The 14384-nt window shown below is 40.9% G+C and overlaps 1 protein-coding gene across 3 annotated transcripts; it reads left to right on the top strand.

Annotated features, from left to right (window-relative positions):
• Nucleotides 1–5801: 5801 nt before the first annotated feature.
• Nucleotides 5802–13825, top strand: LOC116248094 (U-box domain-containing protein 7-like). 3 transcript variants are annotated; one of them, XM_031620695.2, is made up of 8 exons: nucleotides 5802–6342; nucleotides 6551–6766; nucleotides 8037–8150; nucleotides 8649–8834; nucleotides 9236–9343; nucleotides 10691–11868; nucleotides 12121–12922; nucleotides 13335–13825. In XM_031620695.2, exons 3-7 carry the CDS (start codon nucleotides 8115–8117, stop codon nucleotides 12890–12892), a joined length of 2280 nt encoding a protein of 759 aa, XP_031476555.1. In that variant the 5' UTR covers nucleotides 5802–6342; nucleotides 6551–6766; nucleotides 8037–8114; the 3' UTR covers nucleotides 12893–12922; nucleotides 13335–13825. The 3 variants fall into 3 exon arrangements, with proteins under 3 accessions (XP_031476555.1, XP_031476554.1, XP_031476556.1); XM_031620694.2 differs by having other exon boundaries at nucleotides 5802–6766; XM_031620696.2 differs by having other exon boundaries at nucleotides 5802–6766; nucleotides 13350–13825.
• Nucleotides 13826–14384: the final 559 nt, after the last annotated feature.

Consider the following 14384-nt stretch of genomic DNA (forward strand, 5'->3'; position numbering starts at 1 on the left):
AAACTGATTTCCGATTGACCGAATAGGCACATCTCGCGCTTCACATAGAGTTCGTTTTCCTCCAATACCTTGAACACTGTTCACAAGTGTTCTACATGGTCCCTCATGGAGCTGTTGTACACTACAATGTCATCAAAATAGACTACCACGAACTTATCTAAGTACAGATAGAATATCTTATTTATTAGAGTCGAAAAAGTGGCTGAGGCATTCGTCAACCCGAACGACATTACCAAGAATTCAAAGGCACCGTAACGAGTGACGCAAGTGGTCTTTGGCTCGTCGCCATCAACAATCCGAACTTGCCAATATCCTGATCTAAGGTCTAACTTGAAAAACACTTGAGTTTTGCCTAGTTGATCAAACAGATCTGCAATCAAAGGTAAGGGGTACTTGTTCTTCACCGTTACCTTGTTCAATGCTCGATAATCCACACATAGCTTTTTGGAGCCGTCATGCTTCGCTTGGAATAACACTGGTGCACCAAAAGGAGCTTTGGAGGGTCTGATTATACCTCCAGCTAGCATCTCGTCCAACTGTCGCCGAAGTTCTCTTAATTCTGCAGGGACCATTTGATATGGTGTCATTGCCGGGGGTTTGGCACCAGGAAGGAGTTCGATGGCATGATCCACCTCACGTCGAGGTGGCAGCCGTCTAGGGAGCTCCGCAGGCATTGTTCCTGTGAATTTCGCTAAGACAGGCGCAAACGCCTCTGGGACCAAACCAGGGGAGTCATTAGTCACTTCCCTGATTGCCACCAAGTACGTCTCTTCGCCGTGCTTGAGGCATTTATTCAACTGAAGGGCAGATATCATTGCGGCTTTGCCCTTATCCCTCTTTATCGATGTTACTGGAACTATACAAGGGGACTTCTCATCCATGATACTGATACTGCGTAGGTGTGACATTGAGACCATTTTCGCAGTACTGATGAGCTCCATGCCTAGGATCATCCGGAAATCGTCCATCGGGACCACCGAGAAGTTGGCCCTTCCTGACCAACTCTCAATCTTCACAATCGCATCCCGGGCCACTCCATGGATGGGTTTGGCCTCTGAGTTCACCGCCTTCATGCGTAACTCTCCCCTCTCAAGGGTTAGGCCTAGTCTCCTCGCCTCCTCAACTGAGACAAAGTTATGTGTGGCTCCCGTGTCTACCATAGCCAGGGTAGACATTCCATTTACCAGGATTTCCAAGTACATGAGCTCGTTAGAAGGTGTCGCTGTCACCTTCACTTTTTCCTCCCTTTTTATGGTGTTCAGAAGTTGAAGTGCACCCATCTTTGGTCCTTCACCTTCTTCACATTGTACCGCATTAGCAGATTGCCTTGAAGAGCTTGTTTGATTGTCCCTGTTTACACGCTTTGGACATTGCCTTCCTAAGTGATTACCATCACAAAACCAACATTTCAACACTCTATTCTGAGAGTTGTCGTTTATGCGAAAGAAAGTTCTTCTTTCGACTTGGCGCTGAGTTGAAGGTTCATTTTTTCGTTCCCTTCGATCATCTTTCTTTCCTCCATGGTCAGGCTTCCTCGACGGCTTGAAGGCGTTAGTGTAGCTCTTGCGCTGAGTATCAGCCAAACGTTCTGCTACCACGTAAGCATCCTCCAAGGTCTCTTGATTACTCCTTTCCACTTCAGATTGTGCCCACGACTAAAGTCCCAAAATAAACCAGTTCAATTTATCTTGTTCTTGCATATCTGGCACATCTAACATCAGCCTTTGATAGGCCCTCACGTAATCTCGCAAGGATCTGGTATGTTTCAGTTCACCAACCATCTGATAGGCATGACGTGTCGCATTCGGGGGCATGAAATAAGTTCTTAACTCTCGCTGAAAATCATCGAGAGTGCCTATTGTACAGATCCCCTTTTGAATGTCGAGCCTTTTCCTTCTCCACCATGCCACAACATCGCCCTCTAGCAACATAGCCGCAGTCTTGACTTGAAGGTCGTCCCCCATAACGCCTTGCAAGTCCAGGTAATTCTCCACTTGGAATAAAAAGTTGTCGATCACTCGACGATCCCGAGTTCCATTGTATTTAGTTGGTCTCTGAACGTCGACCCTCGCTGGTCGATCGTCACCTCCACCTACAGAGATTTGTCGCTGTAGTGTGCGGTTCTTTACCTGAAGTTCCTTGACTTCAGCCTGTAACGCGATCACTGTGTCAGTCATTCCCGATTCATGGCCACTAGGTCAGCCATTTGTTCCCGTAGTACCTTCATCTCGTCCTTCATTTCCCCGAAGGACTCAGCTGCATTACCCAACGCTTCTTCATGAGTAGTTACGTCGGTAGCCAGCTTGTTCACCATCTCGATCTGGTCTTCCTGACCCTGGGATGTACCCATCTCGTCAGAATGGGCTACCCCCTTGCCCTTGGCACTTCGCAGATTGTATTGAGTTGTCAGAGCTTTTTCCTCTTCGATCAACGATCGTTGGAGGTCTCTTTCGATCAACGATCATCGGCGTGTAGTTCTACACCGACTATCCAACCGCTTCCCCAGATTGCCGAACCTGGGCTCTGATACCAGTTGTCACGGGTTGACAACTTCGGCCCGTGCGGCGCGGCAAGAACCTGATTGCCGCAAGCATTCAAACCACCGAACGGGACGCAAAAGTAGTTTGAGAAAACAAGTGTATAAAGAATGCTTGTTAATAAAGAAATCTCGCAATGTATTCGCTTGGAAAATTAGTACATCACGAGAAAGATAAGTAAGGAGAATGATCTCAACTTTACTTATGTAGGATGGCCGAGGCCGCTTACAGGATTCTCATGTCGACCACCCAAAACAAGAAATCTCAATACTTGACACTTAGACCGGTGGGAGGGTACTCCCTTATAAGTAAACATGCATAAACAAATGACTCAACATAAGCAAAGAAAGCACAATGCAAAACAAAGCAAAGGACTGTACAGACTCCCAAACACAGGAGAACAGTCCAACTATTATTAATTAATTGTCACAATAGCTATGCTCGATGATAATTATCTTTTCAAGTGGCATAAGAAATTTCTTCAACTAAAGCAATCTCTTTTCATCAAAACGTTGATGATACCTTTAGATAATTAAGGGCTTAGCATTATGTACGTTTTAGCTTGACAGAGTCGGTAGTATGTCGAGTGGAGATATGAACTGTCATCATGCGTATCGCAAGATATCGTAAGTTAAGGAAGGTGAATCAGGGATCATTATCATTAGATGTATTTCTCAAGTTGGGACTCTCTCTTTTGGTTTAGGAATCCGAGTTCTATCAAAAGCATCATCATGTAGTCGAAATGGGCTTGTCTAATGTTGAGCGCAGTAAAAATATTGTCGTCCAAATTCCGGACGTACAGATGGCTTTTTAGACCAGCAGTTTACACAGTAAACCGTCGGCCCAAGAAAGAAGGGAAAAATAGCTCACCGTATGAGATGATTTTTCAGAAAAAGCCAGATTTTTCACATCCACCCATGCCAGCTGATGGCGATTTAATTCAAGCTCTACCTTTTTAAGGATAAGTCCATTGGAATAACTTGTCTCCATTTTGAAGTAAAAACTACATTTCTTCTCGAGGGAACTACGTCTTTACCTTACGGAGCAAGTTCGACTGCCTGAATATTTGTTTCTGGTTGGATGATCCATAAGAAGTAGTTTTGGATTTTCAATTGATGCTTTTAAGGAAAATGAAAGATCCCAAAAAGAATTAGTACGTATTGCACGCATTAAACTTGGAGTAGCTATCGAAGAATTTTGTGACAATGTCGTTGGTTTAACTCTCGTGCAATGCATAGACGATCAATCCAAGCAATCGAGCTAAAGAAAAGAACAATAGAAACATGCCCTCCAGACGATCAGCGTCCGCCCGTGATTGATGAAGAGAAGAGATGACCTCCACAAATTTGGAGAAAGTTTATGTAGGAAATGTTGTCCATCCAACGCACCCATGTAGGGGGAAGACACGAATCCAAGAACCGATCAAATAGTTGCGATGAGAGACGGCACCTTGTTTATCTTTCCTGTGTTGCAAGGAATGAATGGGGAGGAAAAGGATATCCAGCGGCTGAGGATGTGTCGCCTGACTGATTCTATCTGCCGTGTTTTAGCTGCTTTGTCCTCATCACTGACTGTTTGTACTGGCAGACGGAGTAGTTGCCAATTTATGGACTTTCCAACGCATGAAGTCCAAAACAAGACTCTCTCAACTGTCGCTTACTTAACGAAACAAGTATTCTTCGTATATACGCGCGGCCGTTACTCTATCTCGTTGTCGTCGTAAATCAACCATTAGCGTGGCAGGAAAAATTACAGTTGAAAATTATAAGCAATTATATATATATATATATATTGAAAATTTTCAAGCTTGTCTTAGGGGTGAGTAAAATTTAATTTTATTCAGGATTTTTTTTCTTTGCCCATCAAAGGCTTGAAAAAATTTTAGCTATATTTTCTGTGCCAATCAAACACAACTTGAAGTTCAAATAGGTGGGAAAAATTTCTCTTCCATCTTACTCCAGGAAGTTTATCCTAGGTAAAAAAATTTATGAATTTTTTTTTTATGTGGGCGTCAAATGCTCCCAAAAGGAATTTATTTTCACGTCGCAACATGCTAATTGAGATGAAGAGGCAAGATTGGATTTGTACGATTAAAAGAATGTAATGTGATGATCGCACAATCTCTAATTACATGAAAGGGGGTTCATTCTCCCTTTCATAATATGACAAAGCTGTTGTTCTGGTAAGTCGCCTGTACCTATGTAAATTTTTTAAACAAATTTATAGATTTAAACCTTGTCCTAATATCATGGATGTAAGTCCTCAACCTGCCATTTTTTTGTTCGTAATCTCCAATAGTGCGATAAAGTGTAGGATATGTTTGATGGTATAGATAGCTTTTACTTCATGGTAAGGCGATCTTCACCACGCACACTTAAGGCTTCAAGCGCTTGATGAAAAGGTTCAGGGTTTCATTCACCGTATTTCATTTTCAAGTATATTTGAAAGCAGATGAGAAAGGTCTGACTTTTTTCACCAAATTTTGAGTGCAAGTACACTCGGAGAATACCAACCGGGAAATAATTAATAGAGATTTAAACAGTTTGAGTTCAAGATGGATATACTATTTCCTGGATCCTACACGGTGTGCTCTTCTTATTCGGACTTACGTTCGAATTCAAACTTGGATTTTTGAAACCACATTTCAAATCGAACGAGGGTAAAATCCAAACTTTAGATTTGGGGGGTTGAATTATTATCGTATTCAAATTCAAAAGTTGTTTACTTAAACTGTGTGCCAAGTTCGAGTCCAATTGAGCTTCAGATTCATTCTTCTTTACCACACCCGACTAAATAGATTCAGTTCCAGGCGTAGGCTTGGGAATTGAACATTGGGACCATCGTTCTAGTGGAGAAAGTGTTGTGTTTGAATGACGCCCTCAATGAATATAATAATAGTTTTGCTCAAAACAGAACCAAGTTTTGGAAACACGGATTTGTGTAAAGATTGACGATAAGATCGAAACTATGTTTTCTGAACAAAGGAACTCATTTTAAAAATGTCGTTTTCGTTAAAGCTCGGGTTTCTCATAGACCTAATTTGATTTGATTTGATTTGATTAGGGACGTCACCGGAACACATTTTAAACCCTCCCCGAGCTCTCTTTCCAAGGGGGGGAAAGACAAAGTTAGGAAAAAGTAAAAAGCGAACGGGAATGGGGGATGGAGAAATTCGTCGTCCCACTTTCCCACCCACCCCGGACGTCAGCATCTTAACTTATACGAGAAGAAGGGAACGTTGGCAGGATTCGTTTACAGTGGCATAGGAACCAAGCTGAGGAGCGACGAACAACCAACGGAAAAGTGGGTCATTTTTGACAGACGACGGTCAGCGGCGCCATGGAGCTATCATGACGCCTTCATCTGCTTGAGCGAGGCTGGCGTCTCGACATTGATGAAATCTCTGTCTTTGTTTAAGTATTGCTTCTTTGTTACATTGAATGTCTGTGGTCGCCGGGAAGGGAAGACAGGGACTCTGAAGCCTGAAGTGGACAGGGGCATCCCGGCCTCTGTTTATGTTTATGTTTATGTTATGTGCGTGCCTGTTGAGAAGGAAGGCGCGGGGCCTACCGCCTACAAGTCAAGCAAACCGAACAACCGAGTCAAAAAGATTAAAAAAAAGAAAGAAATAGGAGAATATACATGGTCGCCGGTGGCGGTTGACTCCGTCTGCTCAACCCGTTCGACGAGGGATGGGCATGCGTCCTGGTGGAGGGTCCGCAAGCACAATCGCGAAACTTCATGTAAAAAAGAGGCGGAGGGAGAAAGACAGTATAACAAGGCGGCTTTCTGCTGTTGGTGGCTGGTGAGGGGAAGTTAGTTCTCGGTTTTTCCTTTATCTTTGGCTTCCCCCGCATCGATCCTCTGCCATCTTTTTTCCGTCTCCGTATCTTTCAGACAGTCCCCATGGCTTCTCCCCTCCCCTTCTGCGCAAGCCGTTGACTTTCTTAAAAGGGGCGGGTGTTGGTCTGTTTGCGGTCCTGATGCGACAACCCTTCTCATGCACGCTGCAGGCACCATTTCCCTGCCAGTTTTGGCTTGCTTCTGCTCCGGTGATGACTGCTCAATTGAAGTGCCTCCATCGGCCGTAATTCCTTTTTTACCCTGCCTTCGTGGAGCTCCATCTTCCTTGCGGGGAGGATGCATGATAAGCATCTACGATACCGGCCACTAACAATTCTGCTCCGGCAATTCCAGCTGCTTGTCTTCCCCACCCGTCGTCCTCCAAGGTAAAGCTGCTTTGCTTCTTTTCTTCGTGCTGCCTGCTTGTCTTCATGGCAACAACAGACCAATAAAACCAAATACCCTATTACCGTAACCTATTGCGTTGGACCTCTCAGACGCTACCTTTGTGCATTTCTTTGTGTTTCTGTGGCGTGCGAAGAACATTAAGTAGTAGTTGATGTCTTTGCACGAAGCATATTTCTGAACTTTTAACTCCCTCGTTGTTCTCTATGCTTCACAGCGAAACAGTAAATAGAACTCCTTCCTTGTTCTGTATGCCTCTCACTGAAACAGTAATTCCACGTGCTTCGTGTCCACGGCATGAAACCATTTGAATTTCGTTTTTTTCTGCCAGAAGATTCGATAACAGCCAACAGGGCCCCCAACAGAAAATATTTTGCACAGGCTTGGATGACACATTTAGCCGGTATTCCATTCCAACAGTAACTAACAGAATTACGGAAGAATGGTTGATCGTTCTTTTTTTCCTTTCAATCACCATTTTTTTGTGAAAGCAAATGACAACCCAGATGAGGGGCTCCCATGACCAGGCAACCCTTTAAGGTGAAACAGGTGGCGACCTCATCTTCACTTCAAACAATCTTTTTCTGAATTATCGTTGAAGGAATCCTCTATTTGTTGTTAGTACTGTCCTAGCTTCCTTGTAATTGACTGCAATTATTCCATGTTACATTTTTTGTTAGTACGGTCCTAGCTGCTTCCATAAACATCCTTGTGACGGACTGCAAGTTACTGAAAGATTATAGAAACTGGATCTCACTTTATTTGTCCACTAGTCTAGATAAGTCTTCTTTACACTTGCGAATCTTCAGACCAAATGGCAGTTAATGCCTCATTTATGAAGGATAAATCTCTTCCTCCACCTAATCCTGTACTCGAACGGCAGTTAAAGGAAGACAAATAGTTTTAACCATTGATTTGCTGTTCCTACGGACTAGTTGTTTTCATGGTTCACTCTTCTGTTCGTGTCTTGGGTCTGGTAAGAGGCCTTGTTTCAGTCATAAATTCCTGTGATGCCTTAAAATATCCATGATTAGCATGCTAACAGCTGTATACATAACGTCTGTGACACAAGATGGCACATTCAACATCATTGATGAAATTGTTTAGCTTTAAACATTTATCTGTTTTACATAATGTTGTGAGTAAATTCCTGATATTTTTATTTCAATTCATGTTTTTGTGAAGTATTCTTCGTGCAGTTTGAGTGCTTTAACTCACTTTTGTGTCAAATGCATGCCATTCCATTGACAGGTCATCTGATTATGGATCTTTAGATTCTGTTCTAGTGTAAGTGAAAGAACAATTCTCTGTTGACTGAGCAATTCTCCTATGGAAGATAATGATACACGTACTTATCGCCCAAAGGTAAAAAGTTGAACAGAATGTAAGTGTAAAGTAAATTTGAAGTTGCCATTAAGCTTGACTCATGGATTATTTAACTTAACCGCCTTTTCTTGCATCCATAGACCATCCCTTTATGTTGTTTCATTTTTACATGTAATTAGTCATTTTCCTTGATTGATCTTCTTATGGTGATAGAACTACAGACATAGAAGGCAAGCAGAGGGTGATTCAAACTTTATCTCGCTTGTGTACTAGAGCACCATCCATTTTTAAGAGCATTATTTTCCAATAAGCTTTTTCCATCTTTAGGTAGGTTCTGAGACCATGGATATACCTGTGGAACATCAGCCAAATATCAGTTTAGTCTACATTTAGCAACTGGAATTGTTTCCTTTTTCTGCTCTATGTAGAATTTATGAGATGTCAACTCTGCTCATGACTTGGTTGAGAGGAGTATCACTTTCTTGGTTTCTGTTTTACATCTATGGCTGTAGAAATTGACTTTCCTGTGCATGGCAGGTGCACGGGATTATGTGTGGGGAACTAAAAAGAATTGTGGACAGGGTCATCCTGGTTCTTCCAAGACTGGAATCTGCAAGGCCCGGATTCATGTCTGGAATACAGAGCTTGTGCTCTTTAAACCTCGAAATTGAGAAGGCCAAATCACTTATTCAATATTGTTCTGAATCAAGCAAGTTGTATATGGTAAATTTATTGTTTTTTTTTTCTCTAGATGTGGAAAAGTTACTTTTATTAGGCTGCGGCCGTGTGAAATGAAAACTTTAACATAACAGGTTGGAATTTAAATGAAAACCATGTGCCTATTTCCAGGAAAGAACATAAAAACTGAAAAAATATCTATCCCCTCCTACTGTTAGGAGGAACCCCCCTCTATCAATGCCTTTGCACCTAAGCTACATTTAAGTTTGCCATCCATTCACACCCAAATCACCTGCTCCCAAATAAGAGATAGATCATTTTCTTGATCCGTTCCACATATACTAACATGTAGTTTTGGAGTGGCCTAGTCGTTCTTCTCGCGAGATATCACTTTATGAACAGTCATATGCATACAAGTATGTCTTATGTTCTACAAATTTTGGCAGGCTATAACAGGGGAATCAATCAAGAGAAGATGTGAAATTATACGGATGTCTCTCTGTCGACATCTGGTTCAAGTTCAGAATATGGTTCCTATTGGCTTAGCCTCTCAGGTTGTTGACTTGACCCATCTCCATTGTATGATTATGGTCTTGGATGGTTATGTTTATTACAAATATTTGATCATTGGGATGATGCATTTACTTGATGAACATTGATAGTCAAAGCTAAGTTTTGCAGTCATAATTGGTATCAATCAGCTTAAGTAGGCTGATTGGAATTGAAGTAGAACCTTTTCAATTTGATGCACTGTAATTAGTGGAGACAAGTGGCATTCTTTTTTATCTTTTATATTTTTGTTTTCTTTATTTTTCTTTCCTTTCTTCTTTCTGATTTTTAGTTAAAAAATATAAATCTTAACTTGATTTGATTATGAAAAATAATTCCCCTTCTAATCTAAATCAGCTGATTCTCTGAACATCTTGGATGACGGTTCTATTCACAAGCTGATTTGATGATGCATCTTTTTTCCTTTCAGAGACATGCAAAAATAATGGTTCAGGGGGGCTTACCCATGAGACATCATATGGGACCGACCAGCAGACTTAAATAGGTTTTTTGATGGCTACACTAACTAATTAACTAACTAACTACATATGTATATATATATGCACACACACACACGTGGCGTACAAACACAGTTTTCAGTTTTTTTTCCAAAAATACTAACATTATATATTTTATCTTTATAATTTAAAATATGGTGATCCAACTCTTGGACTGGTTTTCCATTTAAATATGGTTCAATATTAAAGATGAAAGCTTGACCATCTAAAACTTCTGAAATTTCATAAACTATAAAATCTTATCTATTGGATCTGATATAAGACTTGATGTGTATTTAGATGTGAACAAGTAAAATTGCATCATGAACTTGGTTACAATTTCAAAAATAAATTAAAAAATTGAATGTTAAAAACATGACCAGACATTTTGAACTACCACGAAGAGGCCGAAGTTGCTCCCCTTTACCCTATCCATCTAGTCCAGGTATACATATAGATATATATTTATCAGTTACTTTTTGAACTATCTTTTGTTGTTTGTTGCAAATTAATCTCTACACTGAGGCTTGGTAGCTCTCTCAGTCCACATAGTGGTTTTTGCAAATTAATCTTTACACTGAGGCTTGGTAGCTCTCTCAGTCCACATAGTGGTTTGCTCTCTCTTGGGTGAGTGCATTTTTCGGGAATATAGTTCTTATTAGCTATATTTTTTCCCCAATAAAATTGTAATATCTGTGTAGCGCATAGCTTATATTTAGCTGGGAAATTCACCATTTATTTCACTTGTTACTGTTGGTAGAGTTATGTTATGAGTCACATTTTTTGCAGATATATGAAATTCTAAATGATCTTAAGGTGGTGAAGATTAATGTTACGAATCACATTTGTTTGCAGATATCTGAAATTGTAAATGATCTCAAGGAGGTGAAGTTTATGTTAGAACTGTCAGAAGAGGAGGCTGGCAAGGCAATTGTAGCAGTGCTTCTGCAGGATACATCTACAAGTAATGCAACAGAAATTTCTGAGATGGAAGTGTTTCAAACTGCTGCTCTCAAATTGCACATTCTGTCTCCTAAGGCAAGATTAATAGAGAGAAGATGTCTTAAGAAGCTCCTCGATAAATACCGTGGTAGTGACCAGAAGAAGGAGAACATTATACTTTTTCTCTTACACCTATTGAAGAAGCATGGAAGGTTTGTGAAAGATCAGCACCAAGAAAGTGCTGATGATCAAAGTAAAGAGTTGTCCACCACCTGCGATTGTTTATATGATAGGTGTAGATACAAAGGAGATGGTACCTTTCATGCAGTCTCCTGCGAAGAGTTTAAGAATCATGTCCAATGCATGCCCCCAGCTCCTGATAAATTTAGATGTCCACTTTCTTTAGAAATTATGCATGATCCTGTAGTCATTGCTTCTGGTCAAACGTATGAAAGAGCATGGATACAAAAGTGGTTCGCTGAGGGCCATGACATATGTCCGAAGACAGGGAGGAAGTTGCCTCATCTTTCAGTGACTCCAAATGATTGTCTGAAAGACTTAATCTCTAGTTGGTATGTTAAACATGGGATCCCTAAGGAAGAGGAAAGGATAAGACTGACACCCTCTACATCATGCCATTGGGATGGGTCCTGCTCAAGCTCAGCTTCTAGTATAGACATTTCCTTGGAAATGCCAAACTTTCTAGCAAAGAAGAAGACCTCAAGACCCACTGATGAAGTTGATCTCAGCCACATATCAATTGGCTCTTCATGCAGCAGTTTCTGTTCAGATTCATCATCCAACTTGAGCTTTACTACTTTGAACTACAATTCATTCAAGTCATCATCTTTAGGAAGTCACAGGCATGGACTTCTAATCAAGCTGTCTTCCCCACCATTGGACTCTCAACACAAAGCTGCAGCAGATATTAAATTTTTACTGGAGGAACATCATGATGTTTGTAACTCCATGTTACATAATGGTTACCTTGAAGCCTTGTTGAGTTTCATAAAAAGTGCATCTGAACTGTCTGATCTAAAGTCGCAATGTATAGGAGCACAGGTGCTTTTTTCTTTTGTGAAGAAAAGCAGGTAAATTCCTGTATTTCACCTATGACTACTACGCACTTATTAACAGTTTATTGTACCAAGTACCAACTTTGTTGGTCGTGCCTAAAGGGTAGGATTATGGTGGCTTTGGTTGACTGACAAATGCTGGTTGATTTCTTCACATGCTGTGGATCAAGTAGACATAGGAGATATTTTAGTATCTTAATGTTGTTGGCATTTGATGTAGCTCTGTGGTCTTTCTACTTAATTATGATCTTTTTCCTGACCTTGCAGAACCAAGGTGCCATTCTTGTCAAATGATGTATGTGACGTCCTTGTCCTTCTTCTGGATTCTGGAGTTGTACAAGAAGTTTTATCTATCCTGCAAATTTTATCTGATGACAACTATTGGAAGTCCCAATTGATTGCATCTAAGGTAGTTCCTTCTGTTGTCAAAATTTTTGAATCTCAGACTGGCGAATGTTTGGCATCCGCAATTAAAGTCCTGTATAATCTGTCCCCTCTTAGTGAAGCCCAATCTTATTTGATAGCTTCAAGATGCATCTCCAAACTGGCTCCACTTCTGAGTGATGCAAAACTTGCTGGAGATATTATAGGAATTTTGCACAATCTTGTTTTCACTGAAGTAGGCAGGGCTCAAATTGCTGAGACCTCAGGTTGCATAAGTTCTGTGGCTGAGCTGCTTGAAGATAGCTGTACAGAAAACCAAGAACATGCTGTGGCCGTACTCCTTTCTTTGTGCTCTCATGATACTGGTCATTGTGACTTGGTCTTAAGGGAGGGTATAATCCCTTCTCTTGTTACGGTCTCTGTTACTGGAAATAAAAATGGCAAGGAAGGTGCCCTCAAATTGCTCAAGTATCTGAGGGACTTGAGACACATCTATTCTGAGGAAGGCAGGCCACATTATATGAATGTTCGGTGTGAAATGCCAATGCGTCAAGAATCCTTGCCCCAAGAAAGGAAGCCAGTGATCAAGTCTTCCAATTTTTTTTGCAAGAAAATTGGCAGGTCCTCAAAGCCAGAGTCAGCAACACTAAGATGAGAAGTTTCGTGAGAGCAATGATTCATCCAGGTACATATTTTTTATTATGTTTTCCAAGATTTTTAAATTCTGAATAGTTCAAGTAGCTTGTAATTTAATGTCGTTAAACTGTGGCTGAGTGATAAGGATAAGCATAATTTCTGCGTATGCTTAATTGAGTACGCTAGTCTTCCGAGATTTTGAAGGTATTTTGGCCATTTCTTAGATGAGAGCCAAGTTCACTGTGATGTTTGAGGTCCTTTAAATCTTACGTTGGTCTTGTCATGGGTTTCATGCATGTGTGGTGGACTCCATGCTTCACTTTGTAAGAACTTAAAAGGTCATCGAAAGTCATTGAAGTTGATCAAATATTCCTTTGTAGGTCTGCCTTCATGTTTGACTTCATCTTGCTTGCTTCTGAGACTGTATATTCTCTTTATGCTTAACTGAAATTAGTTTACAGTTATCAAATCTACAGCAGCTTCTGGTGAATCTTAGTGAGTGCAAGGGAGGTTTCAGTTCAGGGAACAATTCAAATATGAGAATTAGGGGTTGCATAATACTAGGTCATGGTGAAGCATCTGCAAAATGATCACAGTGCGAAGTACAGAATTTGCCTTTGTGAAGCAGCATAGTTTAACCAGAAGCATGAGGAGGAGGGAGGTGTATAACAATTACTGGGTCTCTTTTTGTAAAATATAGCGTGTTTGTCTATATGTGTCTGAAAGAATGGTGTGTATAGCATTAATGCTAAAAGCCTTCTCTGCTGTCGTTTGGTTGTATTTGTTCTCAGTGTCTCTGTTCTTTATTTTTTGTTGAAAATGGAGGCATTTGTGTTCGCAAGGGCTTGTAGTGCATCTTAGAATGCCGCCCATCCCACCATAGGCCATAGTTCATTCGTTTATTGTGTATACTGAGTATGGATACTTCAGAAGTGGTAATTTCTTTTCAACTCCTCTCCCTCTCAAGCATCTGTTTCCCAGAATTGAGGAAGGCTCTTTGAATTTCTAATCCATTCTCAGTAAACGAAGTTCTCCTATACGTGGTGGGAACAATGCGATAATCGTAAAACGATGTTGAAGGGGCGAACGTGGAAAGGAGTTTCATGCGCATTCCCCTATTCCATATGATATGACCGGTAAGAACATGGTAGGAAGGGGATAATACAGCTGACCTGCTACTTTTCACTTGCCCATGCATCACGAAAGTGCCAATAAACGGCAGTGGCACTTCAATCACCTGTGGCGCTCATTCCCCAGTCGGAATCTTTATACCTGTAGTACCTGGAAATCCTGGTTTATCGTAAAAAAGGGAACATTGTGTGACCATGGTACCCTTGTGGCCTATGTTGTCAATATGGTCGAATCGGCTGACTCGAGTAGAATTGTTGGAAAACCGATCTGATTCGGTGGCTGAATCGAGGGTGTCCCTTTTCAGTTTGAAGTAAGTTTTGGAATACTTTTAAGAAATATTTTTTTTCTTTATTTTTTGGAATAACTTTTCTAATATTTTT

The sequence above is a fragment of the Nymphaea colorata genome, chromosome 2 (genome assembly GCF_008831285.2).
Source record: "Nymphaea colorata isolate Beijing-Zhang1983 chromosome 2, ASM883128v2, whole genome shotgun sequence".
In the NCBI taxonomy this organism is placed as follows: domain Eukaryota; kingdom Viridiplantae; phylum Streptophyta; class Magnoliopsida; order Nymphaeales; family Nymphaeaceae; genus Nymphaea; species Nymphaea colorata.

Bases quoted from the DNA above. Each gene is read 5' to 3' on its own strand.
- LOC116248094 (XM_031620694.2), top strand. From the start codon at position 8,115: ATGGAAGATAATGATACACGTACTTATCGCCCAAAG. The intron at 8,151-8,648 runs GTAAAAAGTTGA...TGTGCATGGCAG, and splicing joins CACGTACTTATCGCCCAAAG to GTGCACGGGATTATGTGTGG. The intron at 11,869-12,120 runs GTAAATTCCTGT...CTGACCTTGCAG, and splicing joins TCTTTTGTGAAGAAAAGCAG to AACCAAGGTGCCATTCTTGT.